At 59.0% G+C, this 21,002-nt stretch overlaps 1 protein-coding gene across 1 annotated transcript; it reads right to left on the bottom strand.

The window, feature by feature from the left end:
- Positions 1 to 105: 105 nt before the first annotated feature.
- Positions 106 to 19,723, bottom strand: D2HGDH (D-2-hydroxyglutarate dehydrogenase). The gene is given in 9 exon segments (XM_007472306.1): positions 106 to 365; positions 5,745 to 5,910; positions 7,190 to 7,332; positions 8,627 to 8,770; positions 10,664 to 10,832; positions 11,964 to 12,157; positions 12,923 to 13,062; positions 14,715 to 14,772; positions 19,366 to 19,723. Coding segments are annotated over 9 exon segments (1,632 nt in total).
- Positions 19,724 to 21,002: the final 1,279 nt, after the last annotated feature.

Raw genomic sequence — 21,002 nt, 5'->3', positions numbered from 1 at the left:
TCGTACGAAGGCCCTGTGAGCCCACGCCAGCCCTGCGGGCGTGCCCCACAGGCAAAGCCAAGGATCGAGGCCCCCTCCCGAGTCTCCCGCTGACCGCAGCGGGCGTCAGGTGCGGGTGGGCAGCGTCTTGTAGGGGTTCAGGATGCCCTTGGGGTCCAGGAGGGCCTTGAGCTGCTGCATGAGCTGCAGGGCCTCGGGTGGCTTGCTGTAGCCAAGGACGTCCTTCCTCTTGAAGCCCAGGCCGTGCTCAGCACTGACGCTGCCCCGCTGCCTGGCCGTCCACTCGTACACGTAGGGCTCCAGGGTGCCCAGCAGTGACGGGCTGAAGGCCTCTGCCGTCACGTTGAGGTGCAGGTTGCCGTCCCCTGGAGGGACGCGCAGGTCAGGCTGGGCCCCCCTTTCCTGAGAGCCCCCAGCCCCGCCCCTGCCCTGCCTGGAGGCCACCCCAGGGAGTGCTGGCCCCACCCACCTCTGCCCTCACAGCCAGCTTCCAGCCCTTCACGTCACTGGCCACTGACCTGCTGGTGACCACTCCCTTCCTCGGAGCTGCAGCTCCCTTGGCTTCACATACGTTTCTCTCCAAGTTCTCCCCAGCCCCCCACCTCCACACGCACAGCCTACCCCCCAACCCCTCCCCGAGGGCTCCAGACTGAGAGGAACGAACACCCGCCCGACCCGCGAGAGCCCCAGGCTGGACCACCAATGCCGCCACAGACCTGGGTCCCCAGTGCCCAGGAGGTCTCGGACCAGGTGACCTGGGGGCCTCTGACCCTGTGACCTGGGGCTTCTTAGACCCCCTCCTTCCATGCACATTTGTCAAATGCAGGGAGCAAACCAGGGATCCCTCTCCCACCAAAAGTGACTCCCATTGATACCCTCAGGGCGAAGGCTCTGAAAACAAGGGTCTTTCCCAAAGGAAACACTGCTGTCGGGGTGGCGGGTCGGTGGTGGGGGAGAGATAAGCTTATCTCCACTGACACTCAGATATCCACACCAGCAGCCAGCCTGCATGGGCTTGCAGCACAGTTCACAGGGCCCCCGCGGCCCCAAGGCCATTCCTGGCTGCGGGCCGGGACCCAGCCCCACTCCCACCCTCCCCACCTCCTACACAGGCAAATCACCCCAACTCGGCCTCAAATAACTCCCACAGATACAAGCCTAAGATACATGAGCCCAAAATTGCAAACACACGGAAAAGAAACCATGATGACCAAGACCTGCAAGGACCTGCGACCTGGTGATTTCCAGAAACGGAAAATAAATGTTTCACGTGTTTGAAGAAATGAGAGAGAAAAAAATATAAGACACTGACCAGGGAAAGCTTTTAAATATCCAGGCTGATCTTCTAGAAATGAAAAATACGGTCACTGAAATGTCAACAAGCAAAGAGAGATTAATGAAATGGAAAACAAATCAAGCACACAGAGGATCAGAGCTAGAGACAACAGGAAAGACAGACAGACGCATGGGGACATCGTGAGCCTGCGACTGAAGCTCCAGAAAGAAGGGGCGGGTGGGGAGAGACAATATTTGCAGAGACAACAGGGGAGCAATTTCTAAAAGCCAAGCCCACCAGACCCCAGCAGGGCATGCCGAAGCTCACCTAAACCAAGCAGAGTGAAGCCAAGGAACCCTGAGGAAAAGGGAAAGATCTTAAAAGGAACAAAAAGGAAAAAAATGGACTCCTTTCAATGGAACCACATTCGCTGACAGCTAACTTTGCAGCAACAGAAGTCAAGACGTCAGAATGATGTCTTCACTCTGCAGAGAACAGAACTGTCAACAGAGAATTTTGAAATCCATCGGCAAAAAAACCACTGAAGAACAAAATTCATACATTTTCAGGTAAATAAAACCCGAGACATGCTGTCACTTACTTTCCCACACTAGAGGCAATTCTAAAGGCAGGGCTGTGACCCCAGGTCAAAGAAGGACCAGAGGTATGGGTGAGTCTAGACAAACACTGACCTCGTGGAGTAATAACAACAGCACTGCCGCTATCTGGGGCTAAAAAACACGATGGAACACACTCCAAAACACAGTGTGTGACCAGGAGCAGATGGTAACATCAAAATGACAGGGTCCCAAGGTCCCTGCCCCAAGTACTGATCAGGGCTCTCAGGGAAACAGAACCAGGAGGACACCTGCAGATGCACGCAATGTACCGAGTGGGGGTTGGGGGGAGGGAGAGGGCTAGGGGGACGGAGGGACAGAGAGAGGTCAATTTTAAGGAACTGGCCCACGACTGTGGGGACGTGGGAGTCCAACCTGCAGGGCGGACCAGCAGCTGGAGACCTGGGGACGAGCGGATGCTGCAGCTCGAGTCCAGAGGCCGTGGGGAGAATCCCTCCCCCTCGGGGGACATCTGTGTCTTCCTCTTCAGGCCTTCAACTGCTTAGATGCGGCCCACCCACATCATGGAGGGTAATCTGCTTTACTCAAAGTCTGCCAATTTAAATGCTAATTTCATCTTAAAAATACCTTCACAGCAACATCTAGATTGGTGTCTGACCAAGCATCGGGGCACCACAGCCCAGCCAGGCTGACACACAAGATGAGCCACCACACTGTCTGGGAGGGGGATCATGATACTGATTAACTTCCAGCCCTGCTAAGGTAGGACCGCCCTGATAAGGCTACAATTCTAGGGCTACTGCCGAAAGGATAGATAGGCACAATTCCCTCATTAGTAAATGGAAACAAGTTATACGAGAAAAAACACCAACCAAAAGAAGGTAATAAATCAGAGAAAAAGAAATAGAAGAAATGAAGGACAAACAGAAGGCCCAAAGTCAGACAAATCCAGGTCACTGAGTAATTACAGTCTATGTAAATTACAAAATATGCCAGCTCAAAACAGCCTGCTATGGCATAAGGATTATTTTGAGCTGAAGGCAATTGAAAAGAAACAGGCACAAGAAAAGCTCTCTGCCCTCTGTCCACCTAAAAGCAGGACATGAGTGTGTAAAGGTGTCCCCACATTCCAGGAAGGTCGGGGTACCCACCTGAGACAACTCTGGCCTTGGTCTACATAAGCCTCACGTCCATTAGCCTCCCCGTGTGTTTATGCACCTTCCCACAATTTGCCGCCTAGAAGTTCTGTCCTCTTTCTTCATCTGTGCCGTCTCCAAAGATGTACTGTTCTTTGCTAAGATGCCCTCTAAGTCCAAGCTCTAACTGAAACCAAGCAGGACCCTGTGGGGCTCCTGGGCAAGGGAGCCTCTCTGTTCAGCCTCCATGACCTTCCCTGAGCTCCAAAGGGCAGATTCGAACAGCTGCTAATCAGGGAAGGGAGGGGAGGCAAAGACAAGGGAGGAGCGGCCAGGAAACAATAGAGCAGCCTTGGGCCAGGGTCCTGGTCCCTCCTCAAGGGACACACAGAACAAAGTATTTGAGCTCTTTACAGAACTAAAACCCCCAAGAAACGGAAGATGTTAGCATTCTTCATTCCAGAATGTTAGCATTCTTCTGAGGCCAGATTAAAGGAGCGCAGGCCCTGCACACACAACCTAATCTCATCGGCACCGCCACCCTTGAACCATGGCTATAAAACTCCTCGCCAAAACCTCCCGGGTTGGGACCCACAGTTTCTCGGAGCAGGAGCCCGCGTGCCCCCTCTCCTGGCGGAGCAATAAAGCCATTTTTTTCCTACGTCACCCAAAACTCTGTCTCCGAGATTCCATTCGGCGCCGGTCACCGAGGCCGAGCTTTCGGCATCAAACTGACGGACCGCATCTCCTATCTTCAGAATTAGCAGAGGCACCAGGAGAAGCAGAGGGGTCTATTTTCACAGTGGGGGCTCCTCTCGGCAGCCGACAGCCGAGCAGGTTCGAGGAAAGGGGCGGCACAGAGTGCACACTTTACCTGGAGGGTCTGCAGGGAGCACACTCCTCTCAGGCACCCACCAAACGGGCATGGAAACTGGCTGCACCCTGGGCCAGGGACCACGCTTCAGCTGAAGATGAGTTCCACCCAGCTCTCTGCCCACAGCACAGTCAACAAGCCCATAATCTTTAAAATGGCTAGAAAACTCCCATATGTTTGGAAATTTAAATACACAATTCTGCCTACCTCATGGGTCAAGGAAGCAGTGACAATGGAAATGAGAAAATATTCAGACCCGAAAGATCATGAAAGTGCCATCAGACAGGGTGGGACCTGGGGCTTCCCTGGTGGCGCAGCGGTTAAGAATACGCCTGCAAATGCAGGGGACACGGATTCGAGCCCTGGTCCGAGAAGATCCCACATGTCGTGGATGCAACTAAGCCGGTGAGTCACAACCACTGAAGCCCGCACACCTAGAGCCCATGATCCACAACTAGAGAAAGCCTACACGCAGCAATGAAGACCCAATGCAGCCAAAAAATAAAAAATAAAATAAATAAATGTAAAAAAAAAAAGAAAAGTACTAAAATCATTAATTTCAGCGGTCTGCTTTTCGTGATTAGCAGTAATATTTTGATATTCGACTACAAAAACTCCTCTATATTTTGGTTCCTCCTTTGCCTCTTTGAAGCCGTCCCTCAGAGCTATCTGACAGGTTGCCTCCCATCCCATGTCCTCAGTGTGGTCCCCGAATAAAACTTAACTCACAACTTTTAGGTTGTGCATTTTTCTTCAGTCAACAGAGACAAGAAACAAACCAAATCAGCAGTTAAACAGCGCCCCCCTCCCCAAAGGCTGGACACTGCACAAAGGAAAAAAAGGGATAAAATAAACAAGGTAATGCCGATATACTCGAAGGCTGAGAAGAAACGGACTAATGCCCAGAAAAAAATTACAACCAATTCTGAAGAAAAGGAAAGCTAGGAGAGTCCTCTAGTTGTTAAAGAAATTTCTCTGTAGTCAATCCCCTCTCCCCCCGCCGCCAAAATACCCACAAAAACCTTCAGCCCCAAACGCCCTCATTTACAAAAAGTTCTACCAAACACTCAGGGAGGAGGTAATTCCAACCCGACAGACTCTGCCAGAGACAAGCCCCAAATCGTTTTAGGACTTTGAGACCAACATCCAGCCTGGACAGAAGAAGGAAGCCTTACAGGACAGGATGGAGAAAGCCCTACATGGGATAAGTAAACGGGATCACACAAGACACAAAAAGGATCGTGGCCACGCAGGGCTTATCCTGGGACACAGGCCCACTTGCCCTCAGAGGTCTGGAGTGATGAGCCTTGTTGGCTGGTCAAAGGAAAACCAGCACTGGACACCTGGGCAGACCCAGGAAAAGCATTTGACAAATCCAACGTTCCTCCTCAATTCTTGGAAGTGGAATCCCTCCACTCAAGCGATCAGAGCGATGCTGGGCCAGGGCCAGCCCTCCACCGTGTGCCCCTCACCGCACCTCTTCAGACCCTCACAAGCCCAGGAGGCACTGCTGAATCCCGCCCTGAAGACGTGGATGGAGGCCCCAGCACACCTGCCCTGTGGACAGGGCTCTGAGACGCCCAGTTCCAAAGGCTGTGGGGAATGAAGGGGAATGAAACAGTTCCTTTCATTTTGCATGACTTTTCTGCAAAAAATCATTATCTGAACTGCTTTTAAGATCCTTCCGTCTGAGGAGCGAGGGGTGAGGCCCCTTCATCAAACCCCAAGACCCCCGCGTTCAGGGCCCACCTCCCGCTGCCCCAGCCAAGCCCGGACCCTGCACTCCACCTCCAAGACGGCCCCAGAGACCGCGTGGTGAGGACGTGGGTCCTTCCCCCTCCCAGCCCCGGGTCTCCACCCGTACCGTGGGCCGCGCTCACCCAAGTGGCCGTAGCCCACCACGTGCTTGGCGTGCAGGCCGAGGCGGGCCCGCAGGTCGCTCACGAGGTCATAAAGCCTATCCAGGGGCAGCGAGAGGTCATACTTGTACACGTAGCCATCCCGGCTCAGGGCCTCAGTGATCCTCTCCCTCAGGGCCCACAGCATCTGGAAGTGAGGGGATAGGCACGGTCACCTGCGGTGGGCAGGGCAGTGATGCTGCGGGGTCACCATGGGGTCGCAAGGCGAGGAAACCCTCCAGGTGACAGAAACGTTCTGCGTCGTGACAGGTGTGTGGCTTCTGTCCCAGAGTCCACATGGGACAAGGTCCCCGAATGAGGCCACAGGCTGGCCCCCGGGACCCAGGCACCCAGGGCCCCTCTCCGGACAATCGGAACAGATCCTGTGACCCCCATGACAGGGCCCCAAGCGAGGGCGGGGGGAGAGCAGGTGCGGGAGGACCATGGCAGACAGGGGGGACATCCCGGGCCTGGGCTGGAGTACACGGGGAGGGACTGAGGGAGCAGAGAGGCAGGGAGGCCTCATGGTCACGCTGTCCTTCACTAGAATGCCTTCCCTGTCGCGTCAGAGAAAGGGGGGCCTGGGAACGCCCGTCCCACTTGGGCCTCATCCCTGCCCCGCCCTAAACCCCCCACTCCCCATTTCAGGAAACCTCCCAGCAAACCAACCTCCTCGGCAAGGCAAAAACTCCTTTCTCTTGCTTTTTTAACATACCCCCAGTGCAATGATCACCCCTGAAAAAATAACAATAATTCCTCACCACCACGGAACATCCGGTCAGCGTCCGGATCTCCCCAGCTCTCTCAGACTTTTACAGCAGAGGGTCACTCAGCACCCGCCTCCTGCACACACCCGGAGTCCCGCCACATCCCTGCACAGCCAGCCTGAGCCAGCCGGTCCCGCCTGTCCCCTGTGCCCACAGGCTCCTCGAGCCCCACTCACGTCCATCATGTCCTGGTGCATCCCCAAGACCTGCTGCCCCCTTGTCTGCCCACCCCCTCTCACTGCGCTCCAATCCCACCCTCTCCAGAAAGTTCTGTCTGGAACACGGCAGGCACCAGCCCCTCAGGGCCTTTGTGCACCTGCACAGGTAACTCACTCCCCACCCCGCATCCATCTGTGCTCAAATGTCCCTTCAGGGACGTCCTCCTGACCCCTCACCACCCAGGAAGGATGCTGGCCCAGCACCCCCCTGTGTCACCCGGCTGGGCCCCTGGCACCAACGTTTGAGAACGGGGCTGTGGAGCCAGCAGCCCAGACAGGGCAGGACCAGAGCGGGCACCGAGGCAGGTGGCACCACCCCCCAGGGATGGGGCACCCAGACCAGACAGATGGCCCAGCTGGGGACACGTGCTCACGCTCAGCCACAACCCACAGTCTAACTTCAGGCGTCACGGGAAGGACGAGGGCCGCAGCCTTCACACACCTTAATCCTCCTCTGATCGGTGGCCAGGGTCCCGTCGGTCACCAGCCCTGAGCCCAGCACCTGCTCCAGGAAGCCGCTCAGCTTCTCCGCATCGTGCCCCGCCCCGGAGCCCGAGGTCTCAATGAGGACGTAGAACGGACTTTCTGGAGGGGGCAGAGGGAACGCGGAGGGGAAGGCGGTTGGCCGAGAGCCAGGACAGGTCTAGGCCAGCCGCAGCTCTGGTACCCCTGACGGTGCTCATGTTGCCTGCAGAGCAGCCGCTGGCTACTCGGGCTGAATTTCAGACAGTTTAAAAATAGGTCTTTCACTGTAAGAGAAGCCAGGCCCCCTGGAGACAGCACAAAGCTGTACTTTTGGTGCCTGGATGGGGCAGGGGCACCCCAGGGACCCCTCTTACCAAACTATGGGCTAAAGGGGAGGCCCAGCGCTTTTCAATGGCCGATAACACCCCAGGGGCCCTCCAACCATCCAGGGACCTTCTGTCCCTCCAGGGACCCTTCACTCCCCACCCCCAGGGACCTTCCGTCTTTCCAGTGGTCGTACATGTCTTATTTCTCTACCCTGGACAGGTGGTTTCCTATTTTATACGAAAACAAATGCCTCAGTAGAAACTTAAAGCATAAAGTTCTTTCCACACTTATGACTATTATGGACTGAACTGTGTAACCGCCCACCCCAAATTCCCACGGTGAAGCCCTAATCCACCCCTTATGCGACTGTATTTGGAAATTAGGCCTTTAGGGAGGTAATTCAGGTTAAATAAGGCCCTAAGAGTGGGGTCCTGATTTTTCAGGGCTCGTGCCCTCATGGGAATAGGAAGAGACTCGAGGTCTCTCACACACACACACAGAAGACACCCCGTGAGGACCTTCACCAGAATCCAACCCCGATGGAACCCTGGTCTTGGACTTGCAGCCTCCAGAACCAGGGGAAACAAATTTCCTTCTTTAAGCCTCTAGTGTTCTGTTAGGGCAGCCTGGGGTAAGACAACGATCATTTCTTCCGGGTCGATTCCAGAAGTGAAAATACCAAGGTGTACAGCTGCATGGACTTAGCTTTACACAGAGCGCGGACTAAAGACCTGGGCAGGACGAGCTCACTGGCAAATCAGAATGAGCTGGCTGAGCTCCAAGGGCCAGCACTTCATGGGATGACACCCCTCCCAGTGCAGGAGCCTGGAGGGCGCCCCTGACTGTGCATCTGGCTGTTCCAAAGACCCTAGGGCTACGGCACGACCGACAGCATTTGACTGAACTCCGGGGGCGTACGTAAAGCTCATTTCAGGGAATTCTGCTCTCGACAACCACAGGGACGCCGGAGCCACGGCGACGCTCCCTGCCATCGCCTACTTCACGGACAGGACGGAAGCTCCGATCCGCCCACACATCAAACGGCACAATAGGGGCGGTGGGCGCTGCCATCAGGCGGGGACAGTACCTTGCACGGGGCAGGCGAGACGGAGGTGGAGCCCAACCAGCTTCATGCACTCGGCGTCCATGAACTCGAATGCGGATAGGATCTCGCCCAGCATGCTCCTGCAGGTGCAGAAGGTCTGCAAAACCTCAGCAAAGCCAGGACAGCCTACAACAGACATGGAAAAAGGACAGGCGAGCTGGTCATGCGGAGGCAGGGCCTCACCTACGGGCCCACCTGAGCCCCCTTTCAAGCAGCAAAACCAACCCATCTCCTGGCAACAGCGCTGCTGAGCTGGGCAGCCTCGCGGAGCGGGACAAGCCACCCGGGTCAGCCACCACGCCGTAGGTCACAGGCATCAAAGAGGAAGAGAAAAGGCTGCCTGAGAGCCCCGATGCTCAGGAAAGCCACTTGGAAAGCCCACAAACACAGGGCCAGCAATGGCCGCCCTGGAAAACGGCTTAGCTGTGCGTCTCTGACAACACCCAGGGCCCAGCAAGTCGTTCAAGGCACATTTACTGACCCCCGAGCTCTCCATGGTGTCCCGGTGCCTGGAGCTGACCACCAAGCGGTCCAAGGCAGAGAGGGGACGTGGATATGTCAGCAGGCTGGGAGCGGTGGGCACACTTGGCCTTTCAGGGCAGGGATGGGAAGGCACTGAGAGGTCGTGTGGAGGTCAGGGAGGAGGGTCTGGAGAGAAGATCCTGCAAGTGAAGCTCAGGGGCTGAGGCCCAAGGAACACGTGCAGGCCCCTCGGCTGGACGCAGGGCTGGACATGGCGCGTTTGGCGATACGTGAACCCCAGCCGCAGGGAGCATTAGTTAACTGGAAACAGATCAGAAGAAACCTTCCAGAACGCATCACAGAGTGAGACAGGATGGAAACTCGGGTGCAGGTAAGACACAGGGAGGATCTATCGTGCGTCTAATCGCAGTCCTGAGAGGGGAGAAAAACGGGGGCAACCGCTGACGACGGGGGGTGGCAGGAAACTTATGGAAGTGGGAGAACCAAGCCATGGGATTAAGAAGTTCAGGAAGCCCAGAGAGAAAAAGAAACGTACTCTCACACACAACACACCGAGACCCGTAAAATGTCAAAGGTAAAGAGAAAATCGCCGCAGAGGACGGCTGGCTGGCGTCACCAACAGCCACAGAGCCGCGTGGAGTGGCGCCCTCAACAGGACGAAAGGGCACAGATACCAGCCTGTGCTCGCCAGAGTGTCTTCCAAGAATGGGGTGAAACGGAGATGGTTTTGGACAGACTCAAAGCGAGAACTCAGCAGCAGGCATCCACGACAGGAAATGATGGAGGACATGTTCACAAGGCACGTGGCCTCTGGAGGAAGGCCTGACGCAGGGGACGAAGAAAATGGCACGTGTGGAAAATAACAGTAAGGACCACCAGAGATCAGAGACTGATGGACTCGAGACAAGAGCCCGCCCGTGGTGGGAGCCACTGGGGGCCCTGCATCCCGCCGCCGGGCAAGGTGCAGGGACCTCCCAGAGACGGGCCTCTGGACCAGCAGAGGAGCGGAGGCCGCAGTTAACCTAACGCAGGTGAATGACGGCGGGAAAGGAGATGCAAACAGGTGGTGGAGGGATCGGAACAAAGCAGATGTGAGCCCGTTTTTCAAGCCTGCTCTGAAGGGAAGCGGAGAACGTGAACGGCCGGCGACGAGGGAAATGTCCCAACGCGATCGCAGAGACAGGTGGTCCAAGACAGGGGAAGCGAGTGGCTGGCTTGCAGAGGGGACTAATTACTACCCCCCACAGCCCTGTGATGAACAGACTCATGCCCTTGATCTCACGCCAAACCACATCATTTCCCTGTGAATCTTACTGCATAAGCTGCCTAAATAACAAACGCCGGGTGGATGAAACATGCGAAGCCCCAGTTTTGTTACAGAATAGAGTGTGTGCTCTGCCCAAACCCCACTGCGGACACCAACAAGGCCAGGTCCCACACCCTTTGGAAACAGCGAGAAGCCCAGAGAAACAGGAGGGACCGCACACGGCAGCTCAGCCTGAGAACCCGCTCGAGAGGCAGACGGAGGGCACCTACCGAGGAAAGCCACGTTCACAGCGCTGGGCTTGGGCGGACACAAGATGGACACGGCGGTGATGACCCCCAGGGTGCCCTCCGACCCGATGAAGAGCTGCTTCAGGTCATAGCCCGTGTTGTCCTTCCGCAGGGATGTGAGGCAGTTAAGGATGGTGCCATCGGCCAGCACCTGGGAGGGAGCAGAGACGGGCACTCTTGCATTAGCCCACGGCCCCAACAGATGCCCTGGGGAGGCCGACCCAGCCCAGGGCACCCTGAGAAAGCTGAGCCAGTCATCAGTCCCCCGCCCCACTTTGGTCCAGGAACACAGGGGTCCCTAGGGTGGCACCAGGCCTGGAGTCACCCCGACAGGCTGAAAGAGGGGCTTCTCTTCCCCGGATGCAGTGACGATCCCCACCACTACCACGATCAGGAAGCTCAGGGCCCAATTCTCAAGGGAAGCTGTCCCAAAGCAGGGCACACCTGGGGTGCAGGAGGGCGCACCCGGGGAGGAGTAGGGCAGAGAGTGGCAGTGCATCAGGCCCCCACCCCTGCTCTCCTCATCCACAGGCCCCGCAGATGCTCCGTAAGCCCGTCCTGAGTCTTGCTTGGTTCATTTAGTCAGAAGCTTAGTGGAGCAGCTTGTGAAAATGCCAAAGTGAGTTACAATAAAGAATAACCTGCGTCCAGAGGACAAAGCTACCGGAACCTCGTGATTTAGCAGATGGAAGTCGTTCCCTCCTTGGGTAAACAGAGGGCCCTTGCTTTAGAAAGCCCCCAGGTGTGCTTCACAGACTCAACAGCCCTAGGGGTGGTGACAGTGGCCCCACGGGGCTCCTCTGAGCACGAGCTACCAGGAAGCTGGAGGGCAGAATGCTGCTGGTCCGGGAAGCTGCTCGAGCTTCCCACGGCATTTCCTCACAGGGACAGGAGGGCAGCGGACACGCCATCACCTCGTGGGAAGCCAGAAAGCCGGGTGCTTCATGTAACCCCCAAGGCCCTGGTGGGACTGAGAGGAGACCGGGGCTGGTACAATGGGAACCTGGATCTCCAGGCTGGGACGAGGCCCCATCCCTGAGGTGGCCTCGTGCACCTGCGCCACCCGGGGCCCAAGAGGGCAGCCCCCATGCTGGGCCTGCACCACCCCAGGTGTCTGCAGGGAACAAGGGTGGACCTGACAGGGTGTCTCACCCAGAGACCTCGCATGCTGACCACTGGGAAAGTCAGCCACCCTGGGACCGACCTGGGGACCAGAGTGAGCCCGGCCAGGTGTCCCTGGAAGCAGGGCCGGCGCTGAGCCGCGACACTGTCCCCAGCTCACCACTTCCAGGCCCAGGACCGTCCCTCGCAGCGAGCCGTATCGCAGAAACCGCAGGCCACCTGCGTTGGTCGCCACGTTCCCCCCAATGTGGCAGCTGCCCTTCGCCCCGAGGTCCAGCGGCACGACAAAGCCCTGTTCCTCCACATACCGGCTCAGCTCCTCCAGGACGCAGCCCGCCTGGCAGACCAGGACCCCTGCCAAGCAACCAGAGCGCCCGCGGGGACTCTCAGCTCAGGACCAGCTGGACCACGTGGGGGGGCCCTGCAGGAGAAAAGCCCCAGAAGGGGCGTCCACCCGGAACCCGGGCGAGGAGGAAAAGGGGCATGTCCCCCATCCCTCCCCAGAAGATGCCTCCATGAGAAAAGAAAAACAACAGTGAGGCAAAATGGAGGAAAGAAACCTCACATACACCACATACACCCCCCCACACACACAAGCTTATTATGCCAGGGAGCCGTAAATGGAGGGCTGCTACAAGGCTGTGGCCCTCAACCGTGGGGGTGATTCTGCCCCTGGGGACACGTGACAATTCTGGAGACGATCTGGGCTGGAGGTGCCGCTGGCATCGAGTGGGTGGAGGCCAGGGTGCTGCTCGACACTGCCCAATGTCCAGGTGCCCCTGCCAGACAGCACGATCCACCTGTATGTCCTGCCCGAGGCACCAACTCGCCGTTGCTGAGCCCCGAGCTTCATGAGCACGGAGCCCCTTAGATGCCTTGCATGCCCTGGGAAGGGCCAGCACGGCCAGGAATGTCAATCTGAAGGGGCCGCAGGAACAGGTCAAGCCCAGGGGGTGAGTCACCCCAGTAACCAACTAAATAACAACCCGCCCTGCAGATGCACCCGGGGGCCCGGCTCGGGTGGAGTGGAGGTGGCCTCTGGGCCCTCCCCGGGCCCGGGTCCCCCACGGCCCAGCCCCACAGCTGAGAGGAAAGGTCCTGACGGGCAGCTGGCCTTACCAGACACATTGTGGAAGCTGACGATCTGGTTCATGAGGGCGGTGGACACGATGATCTCATCAAAGACGGGGGTACTGCCCCCCACCATGCCCGTGTTGCCCCCCTGTGGGCTCACGGCCAGGTTCCTCTCGTGACAGTACCTGGGACACGCACAGGACCAGCGTCAGAGCCCCTTTCCCACACCACCAGCCCAGGGGGACACTCTCGGGGCCGTGAGACCCCAAGGCCCTCCTGCCGCAGCCTCGAGGGGGTGCCTCCTCGGCCCCCATGCACAATGGGAGTCTGACAGGACAAACGTCCATCACACAGCCACCTGGGGAGCTGGCGGCCGGCATCTTCCCAGATCACGGCTGAGGCCCCAGCTGCCCTGAGACGCCACTCCTCCAAGTACAGACAGTCCGAACAACAGCTGCAGCCCTCCCTGTTCACCTGAAGAACCGCAGCCCCCAGGCACTCTCCTCGGCCCCCATGCACAATGGGAGTCTGACAGGACAAACGTCCATCACACAGCCACCTGGGGAACTGGCGGCCGGCATCTTCCCAGATCACGGCTGAGGCCCCAGCTGCCCTGAGACGCCACTCCTCCAAGTACAGACAGTCCGAACAACAGCTGCAGCCCTCCCTGTTCACCTGAAGAACCGCAGCCCCCAGGCACTTGGGGCTCCCTCCCACCTCCACGCCCCATGTCTCCTCTCTCCTTTAACCTTGGCCGCATGCCCCTCCCTCGCCCACCACCCTCCAGACCTATGTCAGACTCATCAGTAGCACCTTACCCCCAACCAGGCTCCCACTGCACAAAGACCTGAAGTGACAAGCGCCCCAATGGGTCAGGATTTGGGCAGCAGGGCACGTGCCCTGAGAGGCAGGCTGCCCACGTGCGTCAAAAAAGCCACCTGCCGGGCTCCCCTGGTAGCGCAGTGGTTGAGAGTCCGCCTGCCGATGCAGGGGACAGGGGTTCGTGCCCCGGTCCGGGAAGATCCCACATGCCGCAGAGCGGCTGGGCCCGTGAGCCATGGCCGCTGAGCCTGCGCGTCCGGAGCCTGTGCTCCGCAACGGGAGAGGGAACAACAGTGAGAGGCCCGCATACCGCAAAAGAAAAAAAAAAAAAGCCACCTGCCGCGCGGTCAGCCTCCAGCCGTGGCTCTGACAGAGAAGGCCGGGGCGCCCGCCCACCTGCCAGCTATTCTGAAGCACTGGACACACCTCAACATGCCACTGTGGGGACAAAGCACTCACAGGGCGCACACCTTGCATGCAATGAAAGTGGCGTGGAAGAATAATTAGCAACAAGAAATGGGCACGGATATTGCCAAACGGAAGGGATAAAAAACTCCGACACTGTAGATACAACGTGGTAACATTTAAAAACCCTTCATCCCCCGCAAGGAAGATGCTGAGCTAACACACCAAAATGTCATCGGTGGTTTTCTTTGGAGGGAAAATTACTGGTTGCTTTTGCATTTTTTTTTCTTTATGGTTTTGTACGTTTTCCAATCTTTCTATAATAAACACGAGAGTGTATTGATATAAAACATCAAAGAACACATTTCTCAAGAAAAGGTCCGTCTCCTTCCCTGCCCTGCCCTTCAAGTCTGCAGCCGCTCCCCACCCGAGGCCCAGCTGGTACCCCAAGGGTCCAAGATTCCGGGCTCAGCCCTGCTCAGGCTGGCACTGCCTCCGCCACCTCCCCGGCCCCAGTCACTGTCCACTTCACGGGGTCTGCCTGTTCTGTGCCCTGTGCCTGTGAGGAAACCACTGGTGAGCAAAGCAGGATAGTGGGCAGGGTGTGTACCTGAGGATGTGCGCCACCTCCTGGGACGTCCGGGGCCTCAGCAGCACCTTGCTGGAGCCTGCAAGACAGAAGCCGAGCGGTCACCCCGCGGCGGGGTCATGTCCCACCTCCTGGCGCAGCTGGCCCACAAACCTCAAGGACCAAAACCCGATGGCAGGAGCGGCCCGTCTCTAGCTGGAGGGGGCGGAGGGCCAGTGGGTGGTGGTCTGTGGTCCTGAGCTGGGCCCTGGGAAGCAGGGTGGCAGGGACCCAGGGTAGGGGCGTCTGCCCACCTTCCCCACTGAAAGTTACTGGGTTTCCCTTGTAATTAATACGGGTCTCATGCAGAGACACTTGAGGCTACGTCGATACCCTGTCGTCCCACAAATAGTCGCCCGTGAATCATCCTTACCTGAATCTGTCCTCAGGACAGGTACCAGAGGTGATGTTTCTAAATGCATCGGTCCGCCTGCACTCGAGGCAACCTTCTGCTGTAAGAAGGGGCCTCCCTTTCCCTCTCATGTATTTGTGTCCTTGGCTATTTAATCACAGCAGTGCGGGCTCATGGGTTCTTAGGTTGTTCATTGGTTACAATTCTTTGCTGCCACGATTTATTTGATGTCCAGCGTGGCCTCGTCTGTCGGCATTGCTGACCACTGCCTCCAAGACAATCAAGTCTCTTCCCACCCTTTCAATTTTGTGGAAAGTATCAGTACTTTAAGTGGCTAAGAGGCTGCAGGAGGACAGCGGGGCATCTAGCAGGTGTTCCTGCTGGCCAGCGATTTCATGGAGCTCTGAGACTGGGCTGTGGTTGCTACCTTACCCTTTGTTATTTTGAAAGCCATTTCTCACTTGCTGTTCATCAAATGAACCGTGTCTGCCCAGGCAGCTGGCTGTTTGGCATCCAGATCCTTTGGGACAGCACAGTCCAGGGACCCTGGTCACCCCCGAGGCTCCTGTTGGTTTTACTCACACACTGTTTCTCAGCAACACCTGAGCGCCCACCCTATGTGCCCTGTGATGGGCACAGAGAATAAAAACAGATGAGTTCTCCCGCCCCTGGGAAGTTTACTTTCTCATGGGGGAAAGGATAAGAAAATGGTCCAACGTGTTAATAAGGGGAGCCTACAAAGAGAATGGAGCACAGAGCAGAGAATCATCAGAGGCAACTCGGGGGAACCGCCCAGGACTGGAGGGAAGGAGCGTCCAGCCCGGACAGGCCGGGACGCGCAGGCCAGCGAGGGGACAGACGGAAAGGCCGGCTGTACAGGCTCCGGACACCACCCCGCTGCGGACTTCCTCCCTCTCAGCACCCTCACAGTGCTCTGGGGGCTGAGCCTGCAGGGGGACGGCCCTGGATCCAGGCTCACTCAGCACCCCGCCCATCACCTGCCAGCAGCATCCCAGCGTTTCCAGGTGCCTCACCCCCAGGAAGCCATCCGCTCTCCTGGCCTCCTGAGTGCCCCGGCGCCCTGGCGCAGCTGCTCCAGCACTCCTGCCTCTTGTCTCTGCTTCCCCCACAGCCCTAGGGCACTGACCCTTCTCCCTCCCTCAGGACGCCTCCGGGCTTGGGGTGCCAGAGGCGCCCTCCTCCCCCGGGGCCTCATCCAGGCGCCCTCCTCACGCACACAAACCTGGCGGCGCCCCCGGTTCTCGGTCTCCCAGCCAAGTCCCGGGGATGTCAGTGCCCACCGACCTCAGGGTCAGCACAGCATGCCCGGCTGCCGCCCCCTGCGTACGTCGTATGTCGGGCCTGCTTGCACACAACAGGGCAGAGCTGATGCCCAGGACCTCCTGCCCGCCCTCTGCAGGAGCCTGCTGGCCGGGCCATGGAGACTGTCAACAGCAGGACTCAGACCTGGCCTCCTGGCGTCCAGTGGCCCGCAGAACAAGCTGGCCCCGCCCCAGCATCTGCACCACCCACGGGACTGTGGCTCCCCGACGCTTCCTCGAGGACGCCCCTCCTGTCCCTGTGTCGTCCACGCTTCCCTCTCCACCTGGTCATCCCCGATGACACCACAAACCTGCCGAGACGGCGCTCTCACCCTAGAACTAAAGACGAAAAGCCCCTTCGCTTGACCCCCGAGCCCTGCAAGCCTCACCCACTTCTCTGACCCTCCTGGCCCCTCACACCCCAGGACCGGCTCCAGGGGTGCATGCATCCCCTTCACGCCACAGAGAGCCTCCCACTTGTCCCCAAGGACGCCCACGTGGCCCGTCTCAGCCTGTCCGTGTGGCCGCATCTGACCCCACGACCCCACCTCCCTGGCTTTCTTCCCCGGCCCCTGGTGCCTCGCCCCTTCGGCGGGCCCCTTGCCCCTCCACTGGGCACAGCGGTCATCAGCCTCCTCGGAAGGCCGGTGCTGCCCCGCCCTAAACCTCAGACTAGCTTGCTCCACGGCCCGACAGGCCCCCTCGCGTGGCCACGGAAACGCGTCCAAACCCAAACTCCTGTTTCTCCCCGCACAGATCCACCCTCCGGTCACTCTCCGCATCAACTCAGCAGACGGGCCCAGTTTTTGCTACTGCTCAGGCCAAATGTCCCTGCGTGCCTGCCATCGTTCCCTCACACCCTCATCCAGCCATCAGCCAACCTCCCTTCCAGACACACCCAAGCCAACCGTTACTCAGCGGCCAGCCCCCTGCCCGGGCACCCGGCCCCTCGCACACCCCCCGCGGCCCCCTCTGCCATGGCCCTTCGGCCGCACTCCCCATCAGCGCGCAGGAAAGGTGAGGATGCACAGGGCCCTCGAGGCCTCGCTGACTCGCCCCTCCCCGACCTCCCCCCGCCAGCCATCCACTCAGGCCGCTCATGCGGTCTCAGGTCTCATGGCTCTTCCAAGGAGCCCAGTGTAGCCCTGCTCTGAGGCTTTGGCTGGCTGTCCCTGCTCTAGGCACGCCCTTCCAGAGACTTTCCCAGGTCGGAGAAAACGGCCTGTGCTGGGGGGGCCTCCAGGGCGCTCGCGGCCACGTGGAGCGCAGCCCAGCCCCTGCTCCTGCCGCCACCCCCAGGTCAGCCTCCTGTCCATCTGCACATCCAGGGCCCCAGCCTTTCACTTGGTGCAGGCGCAAAGTTTGTGGGGTTCACCCACGAGCGAGTGGTCTAAGTTTTGAAGGAAGAAATATTCAACAAGCTTCCATTTCAAATAAAATCTCACATTTTAAGAAAAATTAAAAGACCCTAATCAGCTTTTGCTAGCTTACATTTTCTACATAACTCTGAGATTAAAATGTTCAACAATTCAGACAGGCTTTCTCTCCAAAAGAAAGCCACATAAAGGGGTATTTCGACAAAAATTCACCAAGTCCCCCAACAGACGCCCACTGAGCAGCCGCTGGGCCCTGAGCTGAGCAGGCCCAGCGCGGCCCCCCGAACTCAAGGAGACAGGAAGCCCGCAGGGGTCCTCCACACGGGCCCACAGGGCAGGCTGCCCGCTGCCCGGCCCCCAGGAGGGCGGCTGACAGTGAGGAGGGCCCCCAGGAGACTGCAGCCACCGCCCGTTTGGGGCACCCCAGAGCGTGGGCACGCAGGCCTCGGGGACGAGCAGGTGGGGCGCCCTGCGTGGGGCTGGGCACTGAGGTCTGTCCGCCCAGACAGCAGCACCAAGGCGGGACCGCGACCGACCTGGCTGAGCCAGGACGGGCTTCACCCTCTCCGGCCTCCAGGATCACTGCCTGCTGGGCGGGGCCTCTCAGCGGGGCAGTGCCGCCCCTGTGGGCAGGGCGGGGCTGGACGCCCTTCCGCTGGAGGGCGCTCCAGCAGACAAGTAGAGCCGAAGGCTGTCCAACGTCTCGGGCCTCCCACAGGGGCAGGACCGCCCCGTTATCTGCGCCTCCGCCCCAGTTCCACTCGCTCAAGACTCTGCACTGTGGTTTGGAACCTCACTCGGAAGTTTTCCCACCGGCAGCACAGCCCTCAGAGTGTCTGCGTCAACAGCACAGCACACCCCCCACTACTCTTTTTCAGTCCCGAGTGCGCTGGATCCAGGCCCAGCCTGAGGACCTGGCCACCCAGCGTGTCCTGGAATTACAGGTTTAAATATGTCCCCACGTTGTAAATTGCCTGTCTTCTAGCTCTCCTTAATATTGTAGCAAGAACATCACGTTGGTTTCTGTAACTAAGGAAGTAGGTCAGGTAATCTCTGAAATTATTTCAGAAGAGAACACAGGGTATTAGGAAATCTCTGTTATCAAGAGGCTGTGCTGGGTGCAGGAGAACCCCTGGTACAGTGGAGGAGGGGAAGCTGCACTGGGGAGGAGACGCCTCCCAGAAGGTGCGTCCACCTCCCACCCCACTGCGGCCGCCCACAGCGCAGGCCCCCTGGAGGGAGCCCTGCCCACGCCTGGATCTCAGACTCTGGCCTTGAGAACGGAGAGGATAGATGTGTCGTTTTGAGCCTGGTTTGTGGTTCTTTGTTACACAGGTGGCCCTGGGAGACTAATGCAGGCGCTGAGGGGAAGTGAGCAGTAGTTAACACACACACCCAGCTCTGAGCAGCTGGGGCGGGGGCGGGGGGAGGCGCTGTTTCATCTTTTAATGTGTAGACATCGTGCATAAGAAAAGCGTTATGTGCCGCTACCCAGAGCTCCTCACCGGCCTCACCTCATCTCATGCTGTTTCTCAAGCCCACCCACCCCGCCAAGTGTGAAGCATGAACAGACCCTTACTCACCTCGGACCGTCCTCAGCCAGTCCACATTGGGCGCCTCCAGCTCCTCTGGGTCTGTGATGACCCTGCCAGGGACGATGCGCTCCAGGGCAGCCAGGTCGTCCTCAGACACCACGGAGAAGGGCAGCCGCCGCACGGAGTAGCGCTCCCGGGTCAGCACCACCTCAGGAGTACAGGAGAATGCCTAGGAGCTGCCTCTTCGAACGAGGGGGCTGGTGCCCGTGGCCCCCCAAGGGCCACCTGGCCCAGGGATCCTGGACGCCCCTGCCCATGTCCTCTGCTGTGCGGAGACTCCCTGAGGGCCGGCCGCCTGCCACCAGGAGAGCCAGGCAGGCCACCTGGGCGCCAGACGGGACATCATCGCTCCTGCCCTGAAAAGCAAGTGACTGGACCTGGAACTCTGGAATACTACAGAGCAACGGAAAGGGAAGCACCTGCTGGGGAGAGACCTCGGCAGAGCCCAGGCCCAGGAAAGGTCCAGAAACAGACAACGGTTTCCACAGTGGTGGTGGCAGAGTGAGATTGGACCACCCGGGAGATGTGGGCTGGGGGGGACAAGGGACACGAGGCCTTCACCCTGACCCAGTGTGGAGTCACCTCCTGACAAGTCACTGAGATGTACACCCTTGGCTGAGGCCACCCCTGGGTGTCAGCTTTTAACACCTGCAACAACCGTATCTCCCTTTCACCCCCCTTCCTTCAGAACAAACCAGGAGTTAAGGTGCTAAAAGGAAAGGGACAGATACCACTGAATTGTACACTTAAAAATGGTTAATATGATAAATCTTATGTTTCGTGGATATGTTACAAGTTTAAGAACCACGGAATCAAAGTAAGTGGAGGCGGGGGGAAGCTCCTCTGGCTGCCCAGGGTGGGAGAGCCGGGATTCGCACAAACGCCACGCAGCCCTGCAGGCCCCCGGGGAGGGGGGAGGGGTGCAGCACCCATTTTCTGGATACTTCCACGTCACCTGGTGCTCAGACAACCTGAGTCGGCACCGGGGGCAACGTTCGCGCGTGGGTTCACACCCGCTGTGTGACCCTGAGAAAACGAACGAGCCTCTCTGTGCCTCGATGCAGCATGTGCCTCACCGGTGGGGATGAGGATTAAATGAACCACGGACGGTGACCCTCACCGTTAGGGGGCACGCAGTACAGGTGGGCGAGCTCAGGAAAGGAACTCTCTGGGACCCCCGACCGGGACCAGGAGCTCGGGGCCACGGCCGTCGGGCCAGCGCACAGGTGACCACCCGGGGCCAGGAGGGGCCGCCCCGTCTGGGAAGCAACGGCTAATCGCAGTGACCCCGGCGCACCCGGGGGCGCTGAGTCACCCCGGCTCTTCCGGAGGGCCCGGAGCGCGCGGCCTGCGCGATCACATGACGGGGCCAGCCCGGGCGGTCGGGCCCAAGGACCCCGCGGGCGCCCGCCGCGCCACAATTGCGCGCGCCCGCCGCCCCGGACCCGCGCCCCGCAGCTCCGCAGCCCCTCAGCCCGGACCCCGGGCGGCCGCGCGCACGCACTCACGTCCGCGTCCCCGCCGCAGGCCTCGCGCCGCCACAGCCAGAGTGGGCGGGACGGGCGGGGCTGCGCCTGCGCCGGAGGCCTCCCGCCCCGTCCCCACCCCGGGCCCCGCCCCCGCCC

The sequence above is a fragment of the Lipotes vexillifer genome, unplaced genomic scaffold (genome assembly GCF_000442215.2).
Source record: "Lipotes vexillifer unplaced genomic scaffold, Lipotes_vexillifer_v1.1 scaffold988, whole genome shotgun sequence".
Classification (NCBI taxonomy): Eukaryota; Metazoa; Chordata; class Mammalia; order Artiodactyla; family Lipotidae; genus Lipotes; species Lipotes vexillifer.
This window is presented reverse-complemented; position numbering and strand designations above follow the sequence as displayed.